The 20,593-nt window shown below is 40.4% G+C and overlaps 1 protein-coding gene across 7 annotated transcripts in view; it reads right to left on the bottom strand.

Moving 5' to 3' along the window:
* The window catches only part of MAP3K4 (mitogen-activated protein kinase kinase kinase 4), a 481,171-nt gene that overhangs the window by 20,464 nt on the left and 440,114 nt on the right, over positions 1-20,593 (bottom strand). For all 7 annotated transcript variants that reach the window (XM_053710936.1, XM_053710933.1, XM_053710939.1 and 4 more), the window contains one exon: positions 6,105-6,175. In XM_053710936.1, coding sequence (XP_053566911.1) covers positions 6,105-6,175 — 71 coding nt within the window. The remainder of the gene's footprint in view (positions 1-6,104; positions 6,176-20,593) is intronic.

Consider the following 20,593-nt stretch of genomic DNA (forward strand, 5'->3'; position numbering starts at 1 on the left):
AAAAAAATAGTTCAATATTATGAACATTTAAAAAAAAACAAAAAAAACACCCAGGTTGCATAAATCATAACATCTCACAGAACGAATATTTTGTGGAAGCATCTTTTGCATTTATTACTGCAGCAAGTCTTTGTGAATACGTCTCTAGTAACTGCATATCTAGACTTTGGAATTTTATCCCACTCTTTATGGCAAAAAAAAATCTTTGTTTTCGAACATGGAGAGTCCATGACGTCATTCCAATTACTAGTGGGATATTCAACTCCTGGCCAGCAGGAGGAGGCAAAGAGCACCCCAGCAAAGCTGTTAAAGGGACATAATACTCATATGCTAAATCACTTGAAACTGATGCAGTATAACTGTAAAAAGCTGGCAGGAAAATATCACCTGAGCATCTCTATGTAAAAAAGGAAGATATTTTACCTCACAATTTCCTCAGCTCAGCAGAGTAAGTTCTGTGTAAAAAGTTATACTCAGCTGCAGCCCAGCTGGCGCTGCAGGTAAAAAAAAAAACTCTCATGAGATTTCATTGTAAACTTCCTTACACTGAATAGGGAAATATGATGAGTGTGCACGAAAGCTCGCTCCTTCCGCTGTCCCGGGACAGACATACTGATTTGCTGCTTAGAAGTCCTTTTCAATGGGATGTGGCTACTAAGAAACTTTTGAGGTAAAATATCTTTCTTTTTTACATAGAGATGTTCAGGTGATATTTTCTAGTCAGCTTTTTACAGCTATACTGCATCACTTTCAAGTATTTAAACATTTGGGTATTATGGCCCTTTAAGTCTAACGTCCCTTACCCATAATCCCTAGTCATGCAGCCGAAGGAAAATGGAAAAAGAAGAAACACAAGGGTGAAAAGGCGCCTGAGGTTTACTCAAAAAAACTGCCGATTATAATTAAAAAGAGAGCGGGGTTGTGGACTCTCCATGTCCGGAAAGAAAGAAATTTATCAGGTAAGCATGCATTTTGTTTTCTTTTCTATGACATGGAGAGTCCAAATTGCCACACAACATTTGATCCAAGTTTTGCAAAAGACGTTCCTTATGAGAAGGAGGATTAGGACAAAAAGAAGGAACAACAATTTTCTGATTAATGTTTCGATCCGACACCACCTTAGGGAGAAACCCCAATTAAGTATGAAGGACCGCCTTATCTGCATGAAAAATAATATACGGGGAATCCCACTGCAGAGCTGAAAGCTCAGAGACTCTGCGAGCGTAAGAAACAGCAAGGAGAAACAAAACCTTCCAAGATAAAAACTTTATATCCATAGCATGCATCAGCTCAAACGGAGCCTGCTGCAAAACTTTAAGAACTAGGTTAAGGCTCCTTGGGGGAGAAACAGGTTTAAACACAGGCCTGATTCTAACCAGGGCCTGAACAATAGCTTGGACATCTGGTATGTCTGCCAGACATTTGTGCAAAAGGATAGATAATGCAGAAATCTGACCCTTTAGAGTACTAACCAACAAACCCTTCTTCAGGCCATTGTGAAGAAACGATAACATACGGGGAATCCTCCATCCATACCAGATCTGTGAACCAGATCCTGCAAGGCCATCCAGGAGCTATTAGGATCACAGATGCTCTCTCCTGTTTGATATGAGCTATGACACGTGGAAGGAGAACAAACGGAGGAAACAGATATGCCAGAGAGAACATCCAAGGAACCACTAGAGCATCTATCAGAACGACCAGAGGATTTCTTGACCTTGAACCAACTCTGGAACTCCCCACCTGAGGGTTATCTGAGAGAACACTTCCGGGATGGACAGCCAACTCCGCGGGATGAAATGTCTGTCTGTTCAGAAAGTCCGCCTCCCAGTTTACCACACCTGGAATGTGGATCGCCGATAGAAGGCAATCGTGAGCTTCCGCCCACTGCAGAATGCTAAGGAACTCCGAGTCTCTCCTTGGTGGTTGATGTAAGCCACTGAGGTGATGTTTTTGGACTAAAATCTGATAAACCGGACTAAAGACAGTTAAGGCCATGCTGATAGGGCATTGTAGATAACTCTTAACACCAAGTTGTTTATGGGAAGAGAGGACTCTTCCCGAGACCACAGGCCCTGAGCCTTTAGAGAACCCCAAACAGCTCCCCAGCCTGACGTCCGTAGTCACAATCTCCCAGGAAGGTCTCAGGAAGCAAGTGCCCTGAGACAGATGCTCCTGGGACATCCACCACGAGATAGAGTCTCTTGTTAGGGGGTCCAGATTTATCCTCTCTAACAAATCTGAATGGTCTCTGTTCCATTGATGGAGCATGCAAAGCTGCAGCAGTCGCAGATAGAACCGAGCAAAAGGGATGATGTCCATGGATGCCACCATCAGACCAATCACCTCCATCAACTGAGCCACTGATGGCCGAAAGGCATACTGGAGAGAAAGGCAGGAAGCAAGAAGTTTGGATTTTCTGACCTCCATCAGGAAAATCTTCATGGACATGGAATCTATTATTGTCTCTAGGAAACACTGTTGTAGATGGAATTAGAGAACTCTTTTCCAAATTCAGCATCTGTATGAGATTGAGCTAGTTGAAAAGATGATGTCTGAACCAAGATGTCGTCTAGATAAGGCACCACAGCAATTCTCTGGGATCTGATCACTGCCAATAGTGCCCCCAGAACCTTTGTGAATATTCTGGGAGCCGTGGCCAGACCAAATGGAAGCGCAACAAACTGGAAATGTTTGTCCAGAAAAGCAAACCTCAAAAACTGGTGATGTTCCCTGTGAATAGGAACATGAAGGTATGCATCCTTCAGGTCTATAGTCATCATAAATTGACCTTCCTGTACCAAAGGAAGAATGGAATGAATAGTTTCCAACCTCGAAAGACGGGACCCTGAAAAATTTGTTGAGGCACTGGAGATCTAGGATTGGACGAAAAGTTCCCTCCTTTTTGGGGACCACAAACAGATTTGAATAGAATCCTAGACCTTGTTCCCTAAGAGGGACTGGTACAATAACTCCCAGGGAGGATAGGTCCTTTACGCAATTTAAGAAGGCCTCCTTCTTTATCTGGTTTGAGGATAGTCTTGAAAGGAGAAGCAAGTATTACCTGCAATTAACTGGTACAGCAATGGGATCAAATATGGCCCCATCCTATGTGAATCTATTTATGGAAGGATTTGAGGTAGACAAGAACAGTATCTTCAGAAAACAGAAGATAATCCTTTACAAAAGGTATATTGACGACCTCTTCATTATATGGAGAGGGAGTCCAGAATCACTTCAAGAATGGGATAAAGAACTTAACGAGCAGCATCAGTCATTAAAATTCAAATTGATTTGGAGTGAGAAGTTAATAGAATTCCTGGACCTAAAGATCTATAAAGAAAACAACACATTGCAGACAACCCTCTATAAGAAGCCCACAGATAGAAATTCACTGCTGGAAGCTTCAAGCTGCCACCCCTCCAGCTTTGAAGAAAGCACTCCCGAAGTCGCAGTTTATAAGAGTGACAAGAAATAACACCAAAAAAGACACTGCACAGATCCAGCAAGAAGAGATAGAACAGAACTTTAAAGAAAGAGGATATAAGAGCAAGGTCCTGAGAGAACAAAGGATTCAGGCAGGGATGGCAAAACAGAAGAACAAGGAGTTAACAGAACCAAACAAAAAGAGGCTGACATTCACTACAACATATACAGCAGACAAGAATGAGTTTAACCACATCTTGAAGCGCAATTGGGAAATACTACTAAGTGACGACATGTTACCCTTCAAAAATATGGAGGTACCATGGATTGGATACAGAAAAGGGAAATCACTCAAAGATAGTCTTCAGATGACAGACCCGGTGCACTGCTATTCAAAAAACTAGTTGAAAAAGCAAACAACTAAACCGGGTTGCTACAGATGTAGCGGTTGTACAACATGTAACGGATTACAAGTGGGTAGATATTTCAATCACCCCAGGCACAAGAAGAAGTATTACCTTAAACACAGGGTCACCTGCACCACCCCATACATCGCATACCTGCTTTACTGCCCGTGTAGTTTATTTTATGAGGGGAAAACCTGTGACGACTTAAAGGGACAGTCAACACTAAAAATCAACTTACTTTAATAAATTAATAACAAAACGATGATTGCAAACATCCTTATTCACATCCTGTAGTCCAGACTGAACCTTTTTTTTTTTTTTTTTTTAAAACAACTGCCGTTCTAAGCAAAAAATGGATCCCAAACTCCTCCTATGTTGACGTCACTCTCAAGCTGATTCTAACTGCAAATCACAGGAGTGTCGGCCATGACGACTCCTGAGCATTCACGCCCAATTGCGCATGAATAATTCGTATGTTTCATCAGTAGCTGCCTGAGTATCCATGTATAAACTGATATACAGAACAAAGCCAAAGCCGAACAAAGGAAAAGGAGCAGCGTACAACTTCCGAATAGCGTGGGACTGGTGCAACACTAAAATACATCCCAGCCTCTTACTGCAGTGAAAAAAAAAGTACACTATGCGCATGCGTCACTATTTGAATCTTTGGCGGGCACGACAGAATTTGAAACGAGCCCCTGGGGAAGAAGAAGATGAGAGGAGGAATTATGGAGCCATGTTTTTTTTCCCAAACGGCTCAGAACAGCAGTTTTTTTTTTTTATAACATTGATTCAGTCTGGACTAGAGGATGCGAATAAGGATGTTTGCAATAATCGTGTTGTAAGTAATTTATTCAAACAAGTAGATTTTTAGTGTTGACTGTCCCTTTATGAACAAGGATGGCCAGCCATCGGAGTGCCATATGACAAGCATTACGTATAGGAGACTCTAACCAACCGGTATCACAACATTTCCTAGAACGAGGTCATAACGTATCAGAATTACAATATCATATTATAGACCATGTACCTGCACTCAGCTGTGGAGGAGATAGGAATAGGATACTCCTACAGAAAGAAACAAGATGGACTTTTAAATTGGCCACTATCACCCCAAAGGGCCTTAATACGAAACTGGAATGGTATAGTTTCCTTTAAAGCTCCATTTGGATAATATAGCCTAACTGTTGCTCTGATAGTGGCAGGTTCTCCTTCTCTCTCTCTTTCTTTCTCCCTTTCTTTCTCTTTTTCTTTTTCTCTTCCTTCCCCTTATCTTTTTCTTTTCTCTCCTTTTTCTTTTCTTTTTTTTATTCTTATTCTCTGTTTCCTATCTTCTTCTTAGTCTCACCACTTTTCAATCTCCCTATAAATATTGTGTATTTTTTTGTTTTTTCTATGTTTCTTGTCGTAGGGTCTTTATGTTTATTTTTGGTTTAGTTTTTGCCAGTTTTACTTATGCTTTTATTATTTATTTTATTTATTTATTTTCTATTTATATATTTTTTCTTAGTTTATTTCGAATTTACTTCTTGTTCCTCTGCGTATCTATATTAGTATTTTCATGCTATACCTCCTTTAAGCATATGTGAAATATGATATGCCTTGAGAGCGTGCAGCTAATATTATCAGCATAGTTATTAGCATTCATTGCTTAACATATTTATTAGCGAATAGACGGTTCTGCAAGTAATTAGTTGATCTCTTGTATGGTTTGCAGACATTTTTAACATTGTTTAGTATTTACTTATTTAAAGTACGGTCTAGTCAATTAGTTGTAGTTCATACTGATAGCATTTAGTAATTTGTTTTTAAGTAAAGTTTCGTAGCACAGGTGTTAGTCATGTCTAAAATTACATGGTAATGGTTATTGACAAATGCTGGCAGGTTGCTATGCAACGGACGCCGTCTGATGACAAGCGCACCGGGCCACGCACCTGCTGGACTTCACATGTGGGTTGATTGTTAATGAGGTAAGAAGGTATTTAAATCCTTGCTTAAGGTTTGGTTAAATTGATTGTCTGAAGACGGGGAGTGTTTCCCTGAAACGTTACACATAAGGGAATAAAGTGTTTTCACCCCTTGTTAAATCCGGTGAGTGCCTTCAATTTTTTGTTTATATATATATATATATATATATATATATATATATATATCATAATGTAAGTATGGATATGTGTATAATACACATATACATACATACAGTATATATATACACACACAATACATACATAATGCATTTTTATATAGAAGTGTCTAGACAAATATACTTACTTCTTTCATTGCCATAAGCTCGCCAGTGTCAACACTAATACAGGTGTATACCTTCCCATACTGACCTTCACCTAAATACAATAAAAATGCTCTTTAGACTAAAAAATGAAACTAAATCAAACATTAGGAAAACAATTTAGTATAGAGGTGTACTTAATGAAATCAGAGCAGAATGTGTATTTTCATACAACCCCAGTCATGTTGCATTACTTGTGTGTTTAACATTATACACGCTACTGTGGTTTTGCATATCTATTGAAAGACAAAATTACTGCTAAAGGGTGACTGCATACTGTAACAGGAATTATAAATAAGATAAGTCAATAGACCTCACAGACTCTTAATAGTTAATATGACCCCTGGTTTTGGTAAGGGAAAGGCAACCTAATTTGTAATGTACATTCTACATGGTCTTAAATTGTTAATATCAAGAGTGTAAAAATGTAAAGAAAAGAAGTATAAATACCAGTCTTCTATGGTTAAACTTAATATTCTTATTTTATCATGTTTTTAAATAATTATAGTTGCTAATTCTAAAGCTATATACATGTCACAGATTACTAAGCAATAAAATGTTGCATAACAAAGCCTGGAACCTCCACAACTACACAAGAAGCATAGGCCTAGATTTGGAGTTTGGCGGTAGATGGGCTGTTAACGCTACACGGGCTTTTTTCTGGCCGCACCATAAAATTAACTCTGGTATCGAGAGTCCCAAAAAATGCTGCGTTAGGCTCCAAAAAAGGAGCGTAGAGCATTTTTACCGCAAATGCAACTCTCGATACCAGAGTTGCTTACGGACGCGGCCAGCCTCAAAAACGTGCTCGTGCACGATTCTCCCATAGGAAATAATGGGGCTGTTTGAGCTGAAAAAAAAACTAACACCTGCAAAAAAGCAGCGTTCAGCTCCTAACGCAGCCCCATTGTTTCCTATGGGCAAACACTTCCTACGTCTGCACCTAACACTCTAACATGTACCCCGAGTCTAAACACCCCTACCCTTACACTTATTAACCCCTAATCTGCCGCCCCCGCTATCGCTGACCCCTGCATATTATTATTAACCCCTAATCTGCCGCTCCGTAAACCGCCGCAACTTACATTATCCCTATGTACCCCTAATCTGCTGCCCCTAACACCGCCGACCCCTATATTATATTTATTAACCCCTAACCTGCCCCCCACAACGTCGCCGCCAGCTACTTACAATAATTAACCCCTAATCTGCCGACCGCAAAGCGCCGCCACCTACGTTATCCTTATGTACCCCTAATCTGCTGCCCCTAACACCGCCGACCCCTATATTATATTTATTAACCCCTAATCTGCCCCCCTCAACGTCGCCGACATCTGCCTACACTTATTAACCCCTAATCTGCCGAGCGGACCTGAGCGCTACTATAATAAAGTTATTAACCCCTAATCCGCCTCACTAACCCTATCATAAATAGTATTAACCCCTAATCTGCCCTCCCTAACATCGCCGACACCTAACTTCAATTATTAACCCCTAATCTGACGACCGGAGCTCACCGCTACTATAATAAATGGATTAACCCCTAAAGCTAAGTCTAACTCTAACACTAACACCCCCCTAAATTAAATATAATTTTAATCTAACGAAATTAATTAACTCTTATTAAATAAATTATTCCTATTTAAAGCTAAATACTTACCTGTAAAATAAATCCTAATATAGCTACAATATAAATTATAATTACATTGTAGCTATTTTAGGATTAATATTTATTTTACAGGCAACTTTGTAATTATTTTAACCAGGTACAATAGCTATTAAATAGTTAAGAACTATTTAATATTTACCTAGTTAAAATAATAACAAAATTACCTGTAAAATAAGTCCTAACCTAAGTTATAATTAAACCTAACACTACCCTATCAATAAATTAATTAAATAAAATACCTACAATTACCTACAATAAAACCTAACACTACACTATCAATAAATAAATTAAATACAATTTCTACAAATAAATACAATTACATAAACTAACTAAAGTACAAAAAATAAAAAAGAACTAAGTTACAAAAAATAAAAAAATATTTACAAACATAAGAAAAATATTACAACAATTTTAAACTAATTACACCTACTCTAAGCCCCCTAATAAAATAACAAAGACCCCCAAAATAAAAAAATGCCCTACCCTATTCTAAATTAATAAATTTAAAAGCTCTTTTACCTTACCAGCCCTGAACAGGGCCCTTTGCGGGGCATGCCCCAAGAAAATCAGCTCTTTTGCCTGTAAAAAAAACCATACAATACCCCCCCCCCAACATTACAACCCACCACCCACATACCCCTAATCTAACCCAAACCCCCCTTAAATAAACCTAACACTAAGCCCCTGAAGATCTTCCTACCTTGTCTTCACCATACCAGGTATCACCGATCCGTCCTGGCATCCGGTGCTGAAGAGGTCCAGAAGAGGCTCCAAAGTATTCCTCCTATCCGGCAAGAAGAGGACATCCGGACCGGCAAACATCTTCTCCAAGCGGCATCTTCGATCTTCTTCCATCCGGTGCGGAGCGGGTCCATCTTGAATCAGCCGACGCGGATCCATCCTCTTCTTCCGGCGTCTCCCGACGAATGACGGTTCCTTTAAGGGACGTCATCCAAGATGGCGTCCCTCGAATTCCGATTGGCTGATAGGATTCTATCAGCCAATCGGAATTAAGGTAGGAATATTCTGATTGGCTGATGGAATCAGCCAATCAGAATCAAGTTCAATCCGATTGGCTGATCCAATCAGCCAATCAGATTGAGCTCGCATTCTATTGGCTGATCGGAACAGCCAATAGAATGCAAGCTCAATCTGATTGGCTGATTGGATCAGCCAATAGGATTGAACTTGATTCTGATTGGCTGATTCCATCAGCCAATCAGAATTTTCCTACCTTAATTCCGATTGGCTGATAGAATCCTATCAGCCAATCGGAATTCGAGGGACGCCATCTTGGATGACGTCCCTTAAAGAACCGTCATTCGTCGGGAGACGCCGGAAGAAGAGGATGGATCCGCGTCGGCTGATTCAAGATGGACCCGCTCCGCACCGGATGGAAGAAGATCGAAGATGCCGCTTGGAGAAGATGTTTGCCGGTCCGGATGTCCTCTTCTTGCCGGATAGGAGGAAGACTTTGGAGCCTCTTCTGGACCTCTTCAGCACCGGATGCCAGGACGGATCGGTGATACCTGGATGGTGAAGACAAGGTAGGAAGATCTTCAGGGGCTTAGTGTTAGGTTTATTTAAGGGGGGTTTGGGTTAGATTAGGGGTATGTGGGTGGTGGGTTGTAATGTTGGGGGGGGGGTATTGTATGGTTTTTTTTACAGGCAAAAGAGCTGATTTTCTTGGGGCATGCCCCGCAAAGGGCCCTGTTCAGGGCTGGTAAGGTAAAAGAGCTTTTAACTCTATTAATTTAGAATAGGGTAGGGCATTTTTTTATTTTGGGGGTCTTTGTTATTTTATTAGGGGGCTTAGAGTAGGTGTAATTAGTTTAAAATTGTTGTAATATTTTTCTTATGTTTGTAAATATTTTTTTATTTTTTGTAACTTAGTTCTTTTTTATTTTTTGTACTTTAGTTAGTTTATGTAATTGTAGTTATTTGTAGCAATTGTATTTAATTTATTTATTGATAGTGTAGTGTTAGGTTAATTGTAGGTAATTGTAGGTATTTTATTTAATTAATTTATTGATAGGGTAGTGTTAGGTTTAATTATAACTTAGGTTAGGATTTATTTTACAGGTAATTTTGTTATTATTTTAACTAGGTAAATATTAAATAGTTCTTAACTATTTAATAGCTATTGTACCTGGTTAAAATAATTACCAAGTTGCCTGTAAAATAAATATTAATCCTAAAATAGCTATAATATAATTATAATTTATATTGTAGCTATATTAGGGTTTATTTTACAGGTAAGTATTTAGCTTTAAATAGGAATAATTTATTTAATAAGAGTTAATTAATTTCGTTAGATTTAAATTATATTTAAGTTAGGGGGGTGTTAGTGTTAGGGTTAGACTTAGCTTTAGGGGTTAATCCATTTATTATAGTAGCGATGAGCTCCGGTCGTCAGATTAGGGGTTAATAATTGAAGTTAGGTGTCGGCGATGTTAGGGAGGGCAGATTAGGGGTTAATACTATTTATGATAGGGTTAGTGAGGCGGATTAGGGGTTAATAACTTTATTATAGTAGCGCTCAGGTCCGCTCGGCAGATTAGGGGTTAATAAGTGTAGGCAGGTGTCGGCGACGTTGTGGGGGGCAGGTTACGGGTTAATAAATATAATATAGGGGTCGGCGGTGTTAGGGGCAGCAGATTAGGGGTACATAAGGATAACGTAGGTGGCGGCGCTTTGCGGTCGGCAGATTAGGGGTTAATTATTGTAGGTAGCTGGCAGCGACGTTGAGGGGGGCAGGTTAGGGGTTAATAAATATAATACAGGGGTCGGCGGTGTTAGGGGCAGCAGATTAGGGGTACATAACGATAACGTAGGTGGCGGTCGGCAGATTAGGGGTTAAAAAAATTTAATCGAGTTGCGGCGATGTGGGGGGACCTCAGTTTAGGGGTACATAGGTAGTTTATGGGTGTTAGTGTACTTTAGGGTACAGTAGTTAAGAGCTTTATGAACCGGCGTTAGCCCAGAAAGCTCTTAACTCCTGCTATTTTCCTGCGGCTGGAGTTTTGTCGTTAGAGCTCTAACGCTCACTTCAGAAACGACTCTAAATACCGGCGTTAGGAAGATCCCATTGAAAAGATAGGATACACAATTGACGTAAGGGGATCTGCGGTATGGAAAAGTCGCGGCTGAAAAGTGAGCGTTAGACCCTTTAATCACTGACTCCAAATACCGGCGGTAGCCTAAAACCAGCGTTAGGAGCCTCTAACGCTGGTTTTCACGGCTAACGCCGAACTCTAAATCTAGGCCATAGACTTTTAAGTAAGTAAAAGTTGTGACTCAAAATGATGATTCATTTACAGCAACGCTTCTTTTTTTTTTTTTTTTTTTTGGGCTCCAGGATGAAAAAGTCTACTTCTTTAATACTGTGTTTTACCTGCACCTTAGTGGGTGTACTTTCTAAATACATATATTAATAGATGCATATCTGTCCAGTGCTATCACAATGCCCCAAGCAATTTAACAGCAAGACTAAGATTTTTAAAATATTCAGCTGTCTTCCCTTATTATTTTTGCTTTCAAAGAATAAAGTGTTTATAAAATGTATAACCATAAACAAATGTGTAATTCAGATAACTTGAGCCAGGAACCTCTAATACTACATTACACAGCTGCACTTATACCAGAAAAAATGATTAGTATTTAAAGGGACATGAAACCCACATTTTTTTCTTTCATGGTTTCTAATTTACTTCTATTATCTAACATGCTTCATTCTCTTGATATTCTTTGCGGAAAAGCATATCTAGATAGGCCAGGTAGCTGCTAATTGGTGGCTGCACATAGATGCCTCCTGTGATTGGCTCACCCATGTGCATTGCTATTTATTCAACAAAGGATATCTAAAAAACGAAGGAAATCAGATAATATAAGTAAATTTGAATGTTGTTTAAAATTTGTATTCGACATCTGAACCATGAAATAAAAGTTTTAGGTTTAGCGTCCCTTTAATGTGAATAGTTAACAACCCAAAAAAATAAATACATTTTTTTAAAGAACAAAGTAAAAAGCGTTACATTCTCATTAAGGGCATGATGATAAAAGATTCTTCTGCTTGGAGAAATTATAGTGCAGACTTCACAGGGGCGGAACTCATTGAATGCTTTTAAAAAAAGTCTAGGTGAGATAAAAAGATACTTCTTATAAAGCTCTCCTCTCAGATGAGATGATCCAGCACTGCAAGCTCAGACAGGCACATTTGTGCTATACTTCTCTAAGGGGCATTACCTGTATTTCTTTATGTGAAGGAGACACAAGCCCAGTGAAATATAGCACTGCATGACTTGAGTTTTATTATACTTACACTTTGTGCCTTGTATTTTATATTACTGCATACTTCAGATTGGGTCCTTTCGGTATTATAACATCTAAGTTTTGCACTCTCATTTGTATTTTAATGCATTTAAATACAGCAGTGATTTTACACATTATAATTATGTTTTGAAAGTTTTTGTTTTACTTTAACAAATAAGGATCATAATTTGTATATGTCCTGTATCTTTTACAAATTACATTGCACTTTGCATTTGCTCTAAAATAAAACACAGCTTCAGAAAGGGGGAGACACAGGGGAGATCCCAGGGTATATCTGAAGCTTTCTCACAATTCTCATGAAATGCTCAAAAATTACAATACACTAATTTAAAGGGACAGTCTACACCAGAATTTTTATTGTTTTAAAAGATAGATAATCCCTTTATTACCCATTTCCCAGTTTTGCATAACCAACACAGTTATAATAATATACTTTTAACCTCTGTGATTATCTTGTATCTAAGCCTCTGCAAACTGCCCCTTTTTTTAGTTCTTTTGACAGACTTGCAGTCTAGCCAATCAGTGCCAGCTCCCAGATTACTTCACGTGCACGAGCACAGTGTTATCTATATGAAATATGTGAACTAACACCCTCTAGTGGTGAAAAACTGTTAAAAGGCAATCTGAAAGAGGTGGGCTTCAAGGTCTAAGAAATTAGCATATGAACCTCCTAGGTTAAGCTTTCAACTAAGAATACCAAGAGAACAAAGCAAAATTGGTGATAAAAGTAAATTGGAAAATTATTTAAAATTACATGCTCTATCTGAATCATGAAAGTTTATTTTGGCCTAGACTGTTCCTTTAACTGACAGAAAAAACATAATTTATGCTTACCTGATAAATTTATTTCTCTTGTAGTGTAGTCAGTCCACGGGTCATCCATTACTTATGGGATTATATCTCTTCCCCAACAGGAAGTTGCAAGAGGATCACCCAAGCAGAGCTGCTATATAGCTCCTCCTCTCACATGTCATATCCAGTCATTCGACCGAAACAAGACGAGAAAGGAGAAACCATAGGGTGCAGTGGTGACTGGAGTTTAATTAAAATTTAGATCTGCCTTAAAAGACAGGGCGGGCCGTGGACTGACTACACTACATAAATTTATCAGGTAAGCATAAATTATGTTTTCTCTTGTTAAGTGTAGTCAGTCCACGGGTCATCCATTACTTATGGGATACCAATACCAAAGCTAAAGTACACGGATGAAGGGAGGGACAAGGCAGGAACTTTAAACGGAGGGAACCACTGCCTGAAGTACCTTTCTCCCAAAAATAGCCTCCGAAGAAGCAAAAGTGTCAAATTTGTAAAATTTTGAAAAGGTGTGAAGTGAAGACCAAGGGGTCGATCCGATAAAAATCGTCGCCCGCAAAAGCCGGCGACGCCAAGAATTGCGCGGATTTGGTATCCTATATACGGCGTAAGCTAGAAGTTACGCGCGTATATTTCTGCCGTCGCCCGCAGTTTTTTGGGCCATAGGCAGGTATACCAAACCCGCGCAGTTTGGTATCCAATATGCAGCGTAAGGACTTACGTGGCGAAAATGGAGAAAACTTACTCCATTTTCACCTCGCCACAAAAAGCAGCCGTAAGAAGCCTTACGCTGACTATTGGAGCCCCGTAACTCCCTAAACTAGCTGCTAAAATAAACCTAACACCTAACGCATGCGCAATGTCTATCTCCCTGTCAACCGCGATCTTCTAAAATAAACCTAACACCTAACGCATGCGCAATGTCTATCTCCCTGTCAACCGCGATCTTCTAAAATAAACCTAACACCTAACGCATGCGCAATGTCTATCTCCCTGTCAACCGCGATCCCCCCCCCCCAAATCCCTAATAAAGTTATTACCCCCTAAAACGCCGCTCCCGGACCCCGCCGCCATCTACATAAACTAACCCCCTACTGTGAGCCCCTAAAACCGCCGCCATCTACCTTATCTATCCCGTAATCTGACCCCTTACACCGCCGCCACCTATATAAAAATTATTAACCCCTAATTTAATCTACCTACCCCGCCGCCAGCTATGTTATCTATATTAACCCTAAGTATATTATAGTTAATATAGTTATTACATTATATATATTAACTATATTAACCCTAATTATATTAGGGTTAATATAGTTAATATAGTTACTATAGTATTTATATTAACTATATTAACTCTATCTAACCCTAACACCCCTAACTAAATTTATATTAAATTAATCTAATTCATTTATAAACTAAAATATTCCTATTTAAATCTAAATACTTACCTATAAAATAAACCCTAAGATAGCTACAATATAATTAATAATTACATTATAGCTATGTTAGGGTTAATATTTATTTTACAGGTAAATAGTTAATTATTTTAACTAGGTATAATAGATATTAAATAGTTATTAACTATTTAATATCTACCTAGTTAAAATAATTACCCAATTACCTGTAAAATAAATCCTAACCTAAGTTACAAATACACCTACACTATCAATAAATTTAATAAACTACTAACATCTATCTAAAAATACAATTAAATTAACTAAACTAAATTACAAAAAAAAACAAACACTAAATTACAAAAAATAAAAAAAAGATTACAAGATTTTTTAAGCTAATTACACCTATTCTAAGCCCCCTAATAAAATAATAAACCCCCAAAATAACAAAAATTCCCTGCCCTATTCTAAATTAAACAAATTTCAAAGCTCTTTACCTTACCAGCCCTTAAAAGGGCCTTTTGTGGGGCATGCCCCAAAGAATTCAGCTCTTTTGCATTCAACAAATACAATCACCCCCCCCCCCCCCATTACAACCCACCACCCACATACCCCTATTCTAAACCCACCCAAACCCCCCTTAAAAAATCCTAACACTACCCCCCTGAAGATCTCCCTACCTTGTCTTCACCACACCGGGCCGAACTCCTGATCCGATCCGGGCGATGTCGTCCTCCAAGCGGCAAAGAAGAAATCTTCCTCCGGCGACGTCTTCCTCCAAGCGGCAGCAAAGTCTTCATTCTTCCGGCGGCATCTTCAATCTTCTTTCTTCGCTCCGCCGCCGCGGAGCATCCATCCCGGCCGACTGCTAAACTTGGAATGAGGTACCTTTAAATGACGTCATCCAAGATGGCGTCCGCCGAATTCCGATTGGCTGATAGGATTCTATCAGCCAATCGGAATTAAGTTAAAAAAATCTGATTGGCTGATTGAATCAGCCAATCAGATTCAAGTTCAATCCGATTGGCTGATCCAATCAGCCAATCAGATTGAGCTCGCATTCTATTGGCTGATCGGAACAGCCAATAGAATGCGAGCTCAATCTGATTGGCTGATTGGATCAGCCAATCGGATTGAACTTGAATCTGATTGGCTGATTCAATCAGCCAATCAGATTTTTTTAACTTAATTCCGATTGGCTGATAGAATCCTATCAGCCAATCGGAATTCGGCGGACGCCATCTTGGATGACGTCATTTAAAGGTACCTCATTCCAAGTTTAGCAGTCGGCCGGGATGGATGCTCCGCGGCGGCGGAGCGAAGAAAGAAGATTGAAGATGCCGCCGGAAGAATGAAGACTTTGCTGCCGCTTGGAGGAAGACGTCGCCGGAGGAAGATTTCTTCTTTGCCGCTTGGAGGACGACATCGCCCGGATCGGATCAGGAGTTCGGCCCGGTGTGGTGAAGACAAGGTAGGGAGATCTTCAGGGGGGTAGTGTTAGGATTTTTTAAGGGGGGTTTGGGTGGGTTTAGAATAGGGGTATGTGGGTGGTGGGTTGTAATGGGGGGGGGGGGTGATTGTATTTGTTGAATGCAAAAGAGCTGAATTCTTTGGGGCATGCCCCACAAAAGGCCCTTTTAAGGGCTGGTAAGGTAAAGAGCTTTGAAATTTGTTTAATTTAGAATAGGGCAGGGAATTTTTGTTATTTTGGGGGTTTATTATTTTATTAGGGGGCTTAGAATAGGTGTAATTAGCTTAAAAATCTTGTAATCTTTTTTTTATTTTTTGTAATTTAGTGTTTGTTTTTTTTTGTAATTTAGTTTAGTTAATTTAATTGTATTTTTAGATAGATGTTTGTAGTTTATTAAATTTATTGATAGTGTAGGTGTATTTGTAACTTAGGTTAGGATTTATTTTACAGGTAATTGGGTAATTATTTTAACTAGGTAGATATTAAATAGTTAATAACTATTTAATATCTATTATACCTAGTTAAAATAATTAACAATTTACCTGTAAAATAAATATAAACCCTAACATAGCTACAATGTAATTATTAATTATATTGTAGCTATCTTATGGTTTATTTTATAGGTAAGTATTTAGATTTAAATAGGAATATTTTAGTTTATAAATGAATTAGATTAATTTAATATAAATTTAGTTAGGGGTGTTAGGGTTAGATAGAGTTAATATAGTTAATATAAATACTATAGTAACTATATTAACTATATTAACCCTAATATAATTAGGGTTAATATAGTTAATATATATAATGTAATACCTATATTAACTATAATATACTTAGGGTTAATATAGATAATATAGCTGGCGGCAGGGTAGGTAGATTAAATTAGGGGTTAATCATTTTAATAGAGATGGCGGCGGTGTAAGGGGCTTAGATTAGGGGTTAATAATTTTAATATAGATGGCGGCGGTGTTAGGGGCTCACTTTAGGGGGTTATAGATATAATATAGCTGGCGGCGGGGTACGGGAGCGGCGGTTTAGGGGTTAATAATTTTATTAGGTTGCGGCGGGGTAAAGGAGCGGCGGTTTAGGGGTTAATAGCATTTTTATTGTTAGGCTAGTGAGGGGGGATAGCGGATAGAGGGTTAGACAGTGCGGGCTATGTTAGGGAGGCGTGTTAGACAGTGCGGGCTATGTTAGGGAGGCGTGTTAGACAGTGCGGGCTATGTTAGGGAGGCGTGTTAGACAGTGCGGGCTATGTTAGGGAGGCGTGTTAGACAGTGCGGGTGTTTTAGACTTTAGTCAGGTTTTATAGGCGCCGGCAGATTCTAACGTGGCGCAAGTCACTGGCGACGCCAGAAATTTGTACTTACGCAGATTTCTGGACATCGCTGGTTTGTGAGACTTACGGCACGTTAGCATCTGACGGCGACCTATATGGGATAGCTCGAGTTGCGAGCTGAAACTGCGGGCGACGCCGGTTCCCTCGCTTGCGCCGCAAACTGCGATCGATATCGGATCGCGCCCCAAGTCGCAGCCTTGCAAATCTGTTCAACAGAAGCCTCATTTTTAAAGACCCAGGTGGAAGCCACAGCTCTAGTAGAATGAGCTGTAATTCTTTCAGGAGGCTGCTGTCCAGCAGTCTCATAGGCTAAACGTATTATGCTACGAAGCCAAAAGGAGAGAGAGGTAGCCGAAGCCTTTTGACCTCTCCTCTGTCCAGAGTAAACGACAAACAGGGAAGAAGTTTGACGAAAATCTTTAGTTGCCTGCAAATAGAACTTCAGGGCACGGACTACGTCCAGGTTATGCAAAAGTCGTTCCTTCTTTGAAGAAGGGTTAGGACACAATGATGGAACAACAATCTCTTGATTGATATTCCTGTTAGAAACTACCTTAGGTAAGAACCCAGGTTTAGTACGCAGAACTACATTGTCTGAATGAAAAATCAGATAAGGAGAATCACAATGTAAGGCAGATAACTCAGAGACTCTTTGAGCCGAGGAAATAGCCATCAAAAACAGAACTTTCCAAGATAACAGCTTTATATCAATGGAATGAAGGGATTCAAATGGAACGCCTTGCAGAACGTTAAGAACTAAGTTTAAGCTCCACGGCGGAGCAACAGTCTTAAACACAGGCTTAATCCTAGCCAAAGCCTGACAAAAAGCCTGAACGTCTGGAATTTCTGCCAGACGCTTGTGTAGAAGAATAGACAGAGCAGAAATCTGTCCCTTTAATGAACTAGCGGATAAGCCCTTTTCTAAACCCTCTTGTAGAAAAGACAATATCCTAGGAATCCTAACCTTACTCCATGAGTAACTCTTGGATTCGCACCAATATAAATATTTACGCCATATCTTATGGTAAATTCTTCTGGTAACAGGTTTCCTAGCCTGTATTAAGGTATCAATAACCGACTCCGAGAAGCCACGCTTTGATAGAATCAAGCGTTCAATCTCCATGCAGTCAGCCTCAGAGAAATTAGATTTGGATGGTTGAAAGGACCCTGAATTAGAAGGTCCTGCCTCAGAGGCAGAGACCATGGTGGACAGGACGACATGTCCACTAGGTCTGCATACCAGGTCCTGCGTGGCCACGCAGGCGCTATCAGAATCACCGATGTTCTCTCCTGTTTGATCTTGGCAATCAGTCGAGGAAGCATCGGAAATGGTGGAAACACATAAGCCATGTTGAAGACCCAAGGGGCTGTCAGAGCATCTATCAGCACCGCTCCCGGGTCCCTGGACCTGGATCCGTAACAAGGAAGCTTGGCGTTCTGGCGAGACGCCATGAGATCCAGATCTGGTTTGCCCCAACGATGAATCAGTTGAGCGAAGACCTCCGGATGAAGTTCCCACTCTCCCGGATGAAAAGTCTGGCGACTTAGAAAATCCGCCTCCCAGTTCTCCACGCCTGGGATGTAGATCGCTGACAGGTGGCAAGAGTGAGACTCTGCCCAGCGAATTATCTTTGAGACTTCCAACATCGCTAGGGAACTCCTGGTTCCCCCTTGATGATTGATGTAAGCCACAGTCGTGATGTTGTCCGACTGAAATCTGATGAACCTCAGAGTTGCTAACTGAGGCCAAGCTAGAAGAGCATTGAATATTGCTCTTAACTCCAGAATATTTATTGGGAGGAGTTTCTCCTCCTGAGTCCATGATCCCTGAGCCTTCAGGGAATTCCAGACTGCGCCCCAACCTAGAAGGCTGGCGTCTGTTGTTATAATCGTCCAATCTGGCCTGCGAAAGGTCATCCCCTTGGACAGGTGGGGCCGAGAAAGCCACCATAGAAGAGAATCTCTGGTCTCTTGATCCAGATTTAGTAGAGGGGACAAATCTGAGTAATCCCCATTCCACTGACTTAGCATGCACAATTGCAGCGGTCTGAGATGCAGACGCGCAAATGGTACTATGTCCATTGCCGCTACCATTAAGCCGATTACTTCCATGCACTGAGCTACTGACGGGTGTGGAATGGAATGAAGGGCACGGCAAGCATTTAGAAGTTTTGATAACCTGGCCTCCGTCAGGTAAATTTTCATCTCTACAGAATCTATAAGAGTCCCTAGGAAGGGAACCCTTGTGAGTGGTAATAGAGAACTCTTTTCCACGTTCACCTTCCACCCATGCGACCTCAGAAATGCCAGAACTATCTCTGTATGAGACTTGGCAGTTTGAAAACTTGACGCTTGTATCAGAATGTCATCTAGGTACGGAGCCACCGCTATGCCTCGCGGTCTTAGTACCGCCAGAAGTGAGCCCAGAACTTTTGTAAAGATTCTTGGAGCCGTAGCTAACCCGAAGGGAAGAGCTACAAACTGGTAATGCCTGTCTAGGAAGGCAAATCTTAGGTACCGATAATGATCCTTGTGAATCGGTATGTGAAGGTAGGCATCCTTTAAGTCCACAGTGGTCATGTACTGACCCTCTTGGATCATGGGTAGGATGGTTCGAATAGTTTCCATTTTGAATGATGGAACTCTTAGGAATTTGTTTAGGATTTTTAAGTCCAAGATTGGTCTGAAGGTTCCCTCTTTCTTGGGAACCACAAACAGATTTGAATAGAATCCTTGCCCGTGTTCCGTCCGCGGAACTGAGTGGATCACCCCCATTAGTAAGAGGTCTTGTACACAGCGTAGAAACGCCTCTTTATTTGGTTTGCTGATAACCTTGAAAGATGAAATCTCCCTTGTGGAGGAGAAGCTTTGAAGTCCAGAAGATATCCCTGAGATATGATCTCCAACGCCCAGGGATCCTGGACATCTCTTGCCCAAGCCTGGGCGAAGAGAGAAAGTCTGCCCCCCACTAGATCCGTTTCCGGATAGGGGGCCCTCTCTTCATGCTGTCTTAGGGGCAGCAGCAGGTTTTCTGGCCTGCTTGCCCTTGTTCCAGGACTGGTTAGTTTTCCAGCCCTGTCTGTAACGAGCAACAGCTCCTTCCTGTTTTGGAGCGGAGGAAGTTGATGCTGCTCCTACCTTGAGGTTACGAAAGGCACGAAAATTAGACTGTTTGGCCTTTGGTTTGGCCCTGTCCTGAGGCAGAGCATGGCCCTTACCTCCCGTAATGTCAGCGATAATTTCTTTCAAGCCGGGCCTGAATAAGGTCTGCCCTTTGAAAGGAATATTAAGCAATTTAGATTTAGAAGTCACATCAGCTGACCAGGATTTAAGCCATAGCGCTCTACGCGCTTGGATGGCGAATCCGGAGTTCTTAGCCGTAAGTTTGGTTAAATGTACGACAGCATCAGAAACAAATGCGTTAGCTAGCTTAAGTGCTTTAAGCTTGTTCATAA

The sequence above is a fragment of the Bombina bombina genome, chromosome 4, assembly GCF_027579735.1.
Source record: "Bombina bombina isolate aBomBom1 chromosome 4, aBomBom1.pri, whole genome shotgun sequence".
In the NCBI taxonomy this organism is placed as follows: Eukaryota; Metazoa; Chordata; class Amphibia; order Anura; family Bombinatoridae; genus Bombina; species Bombina bombina.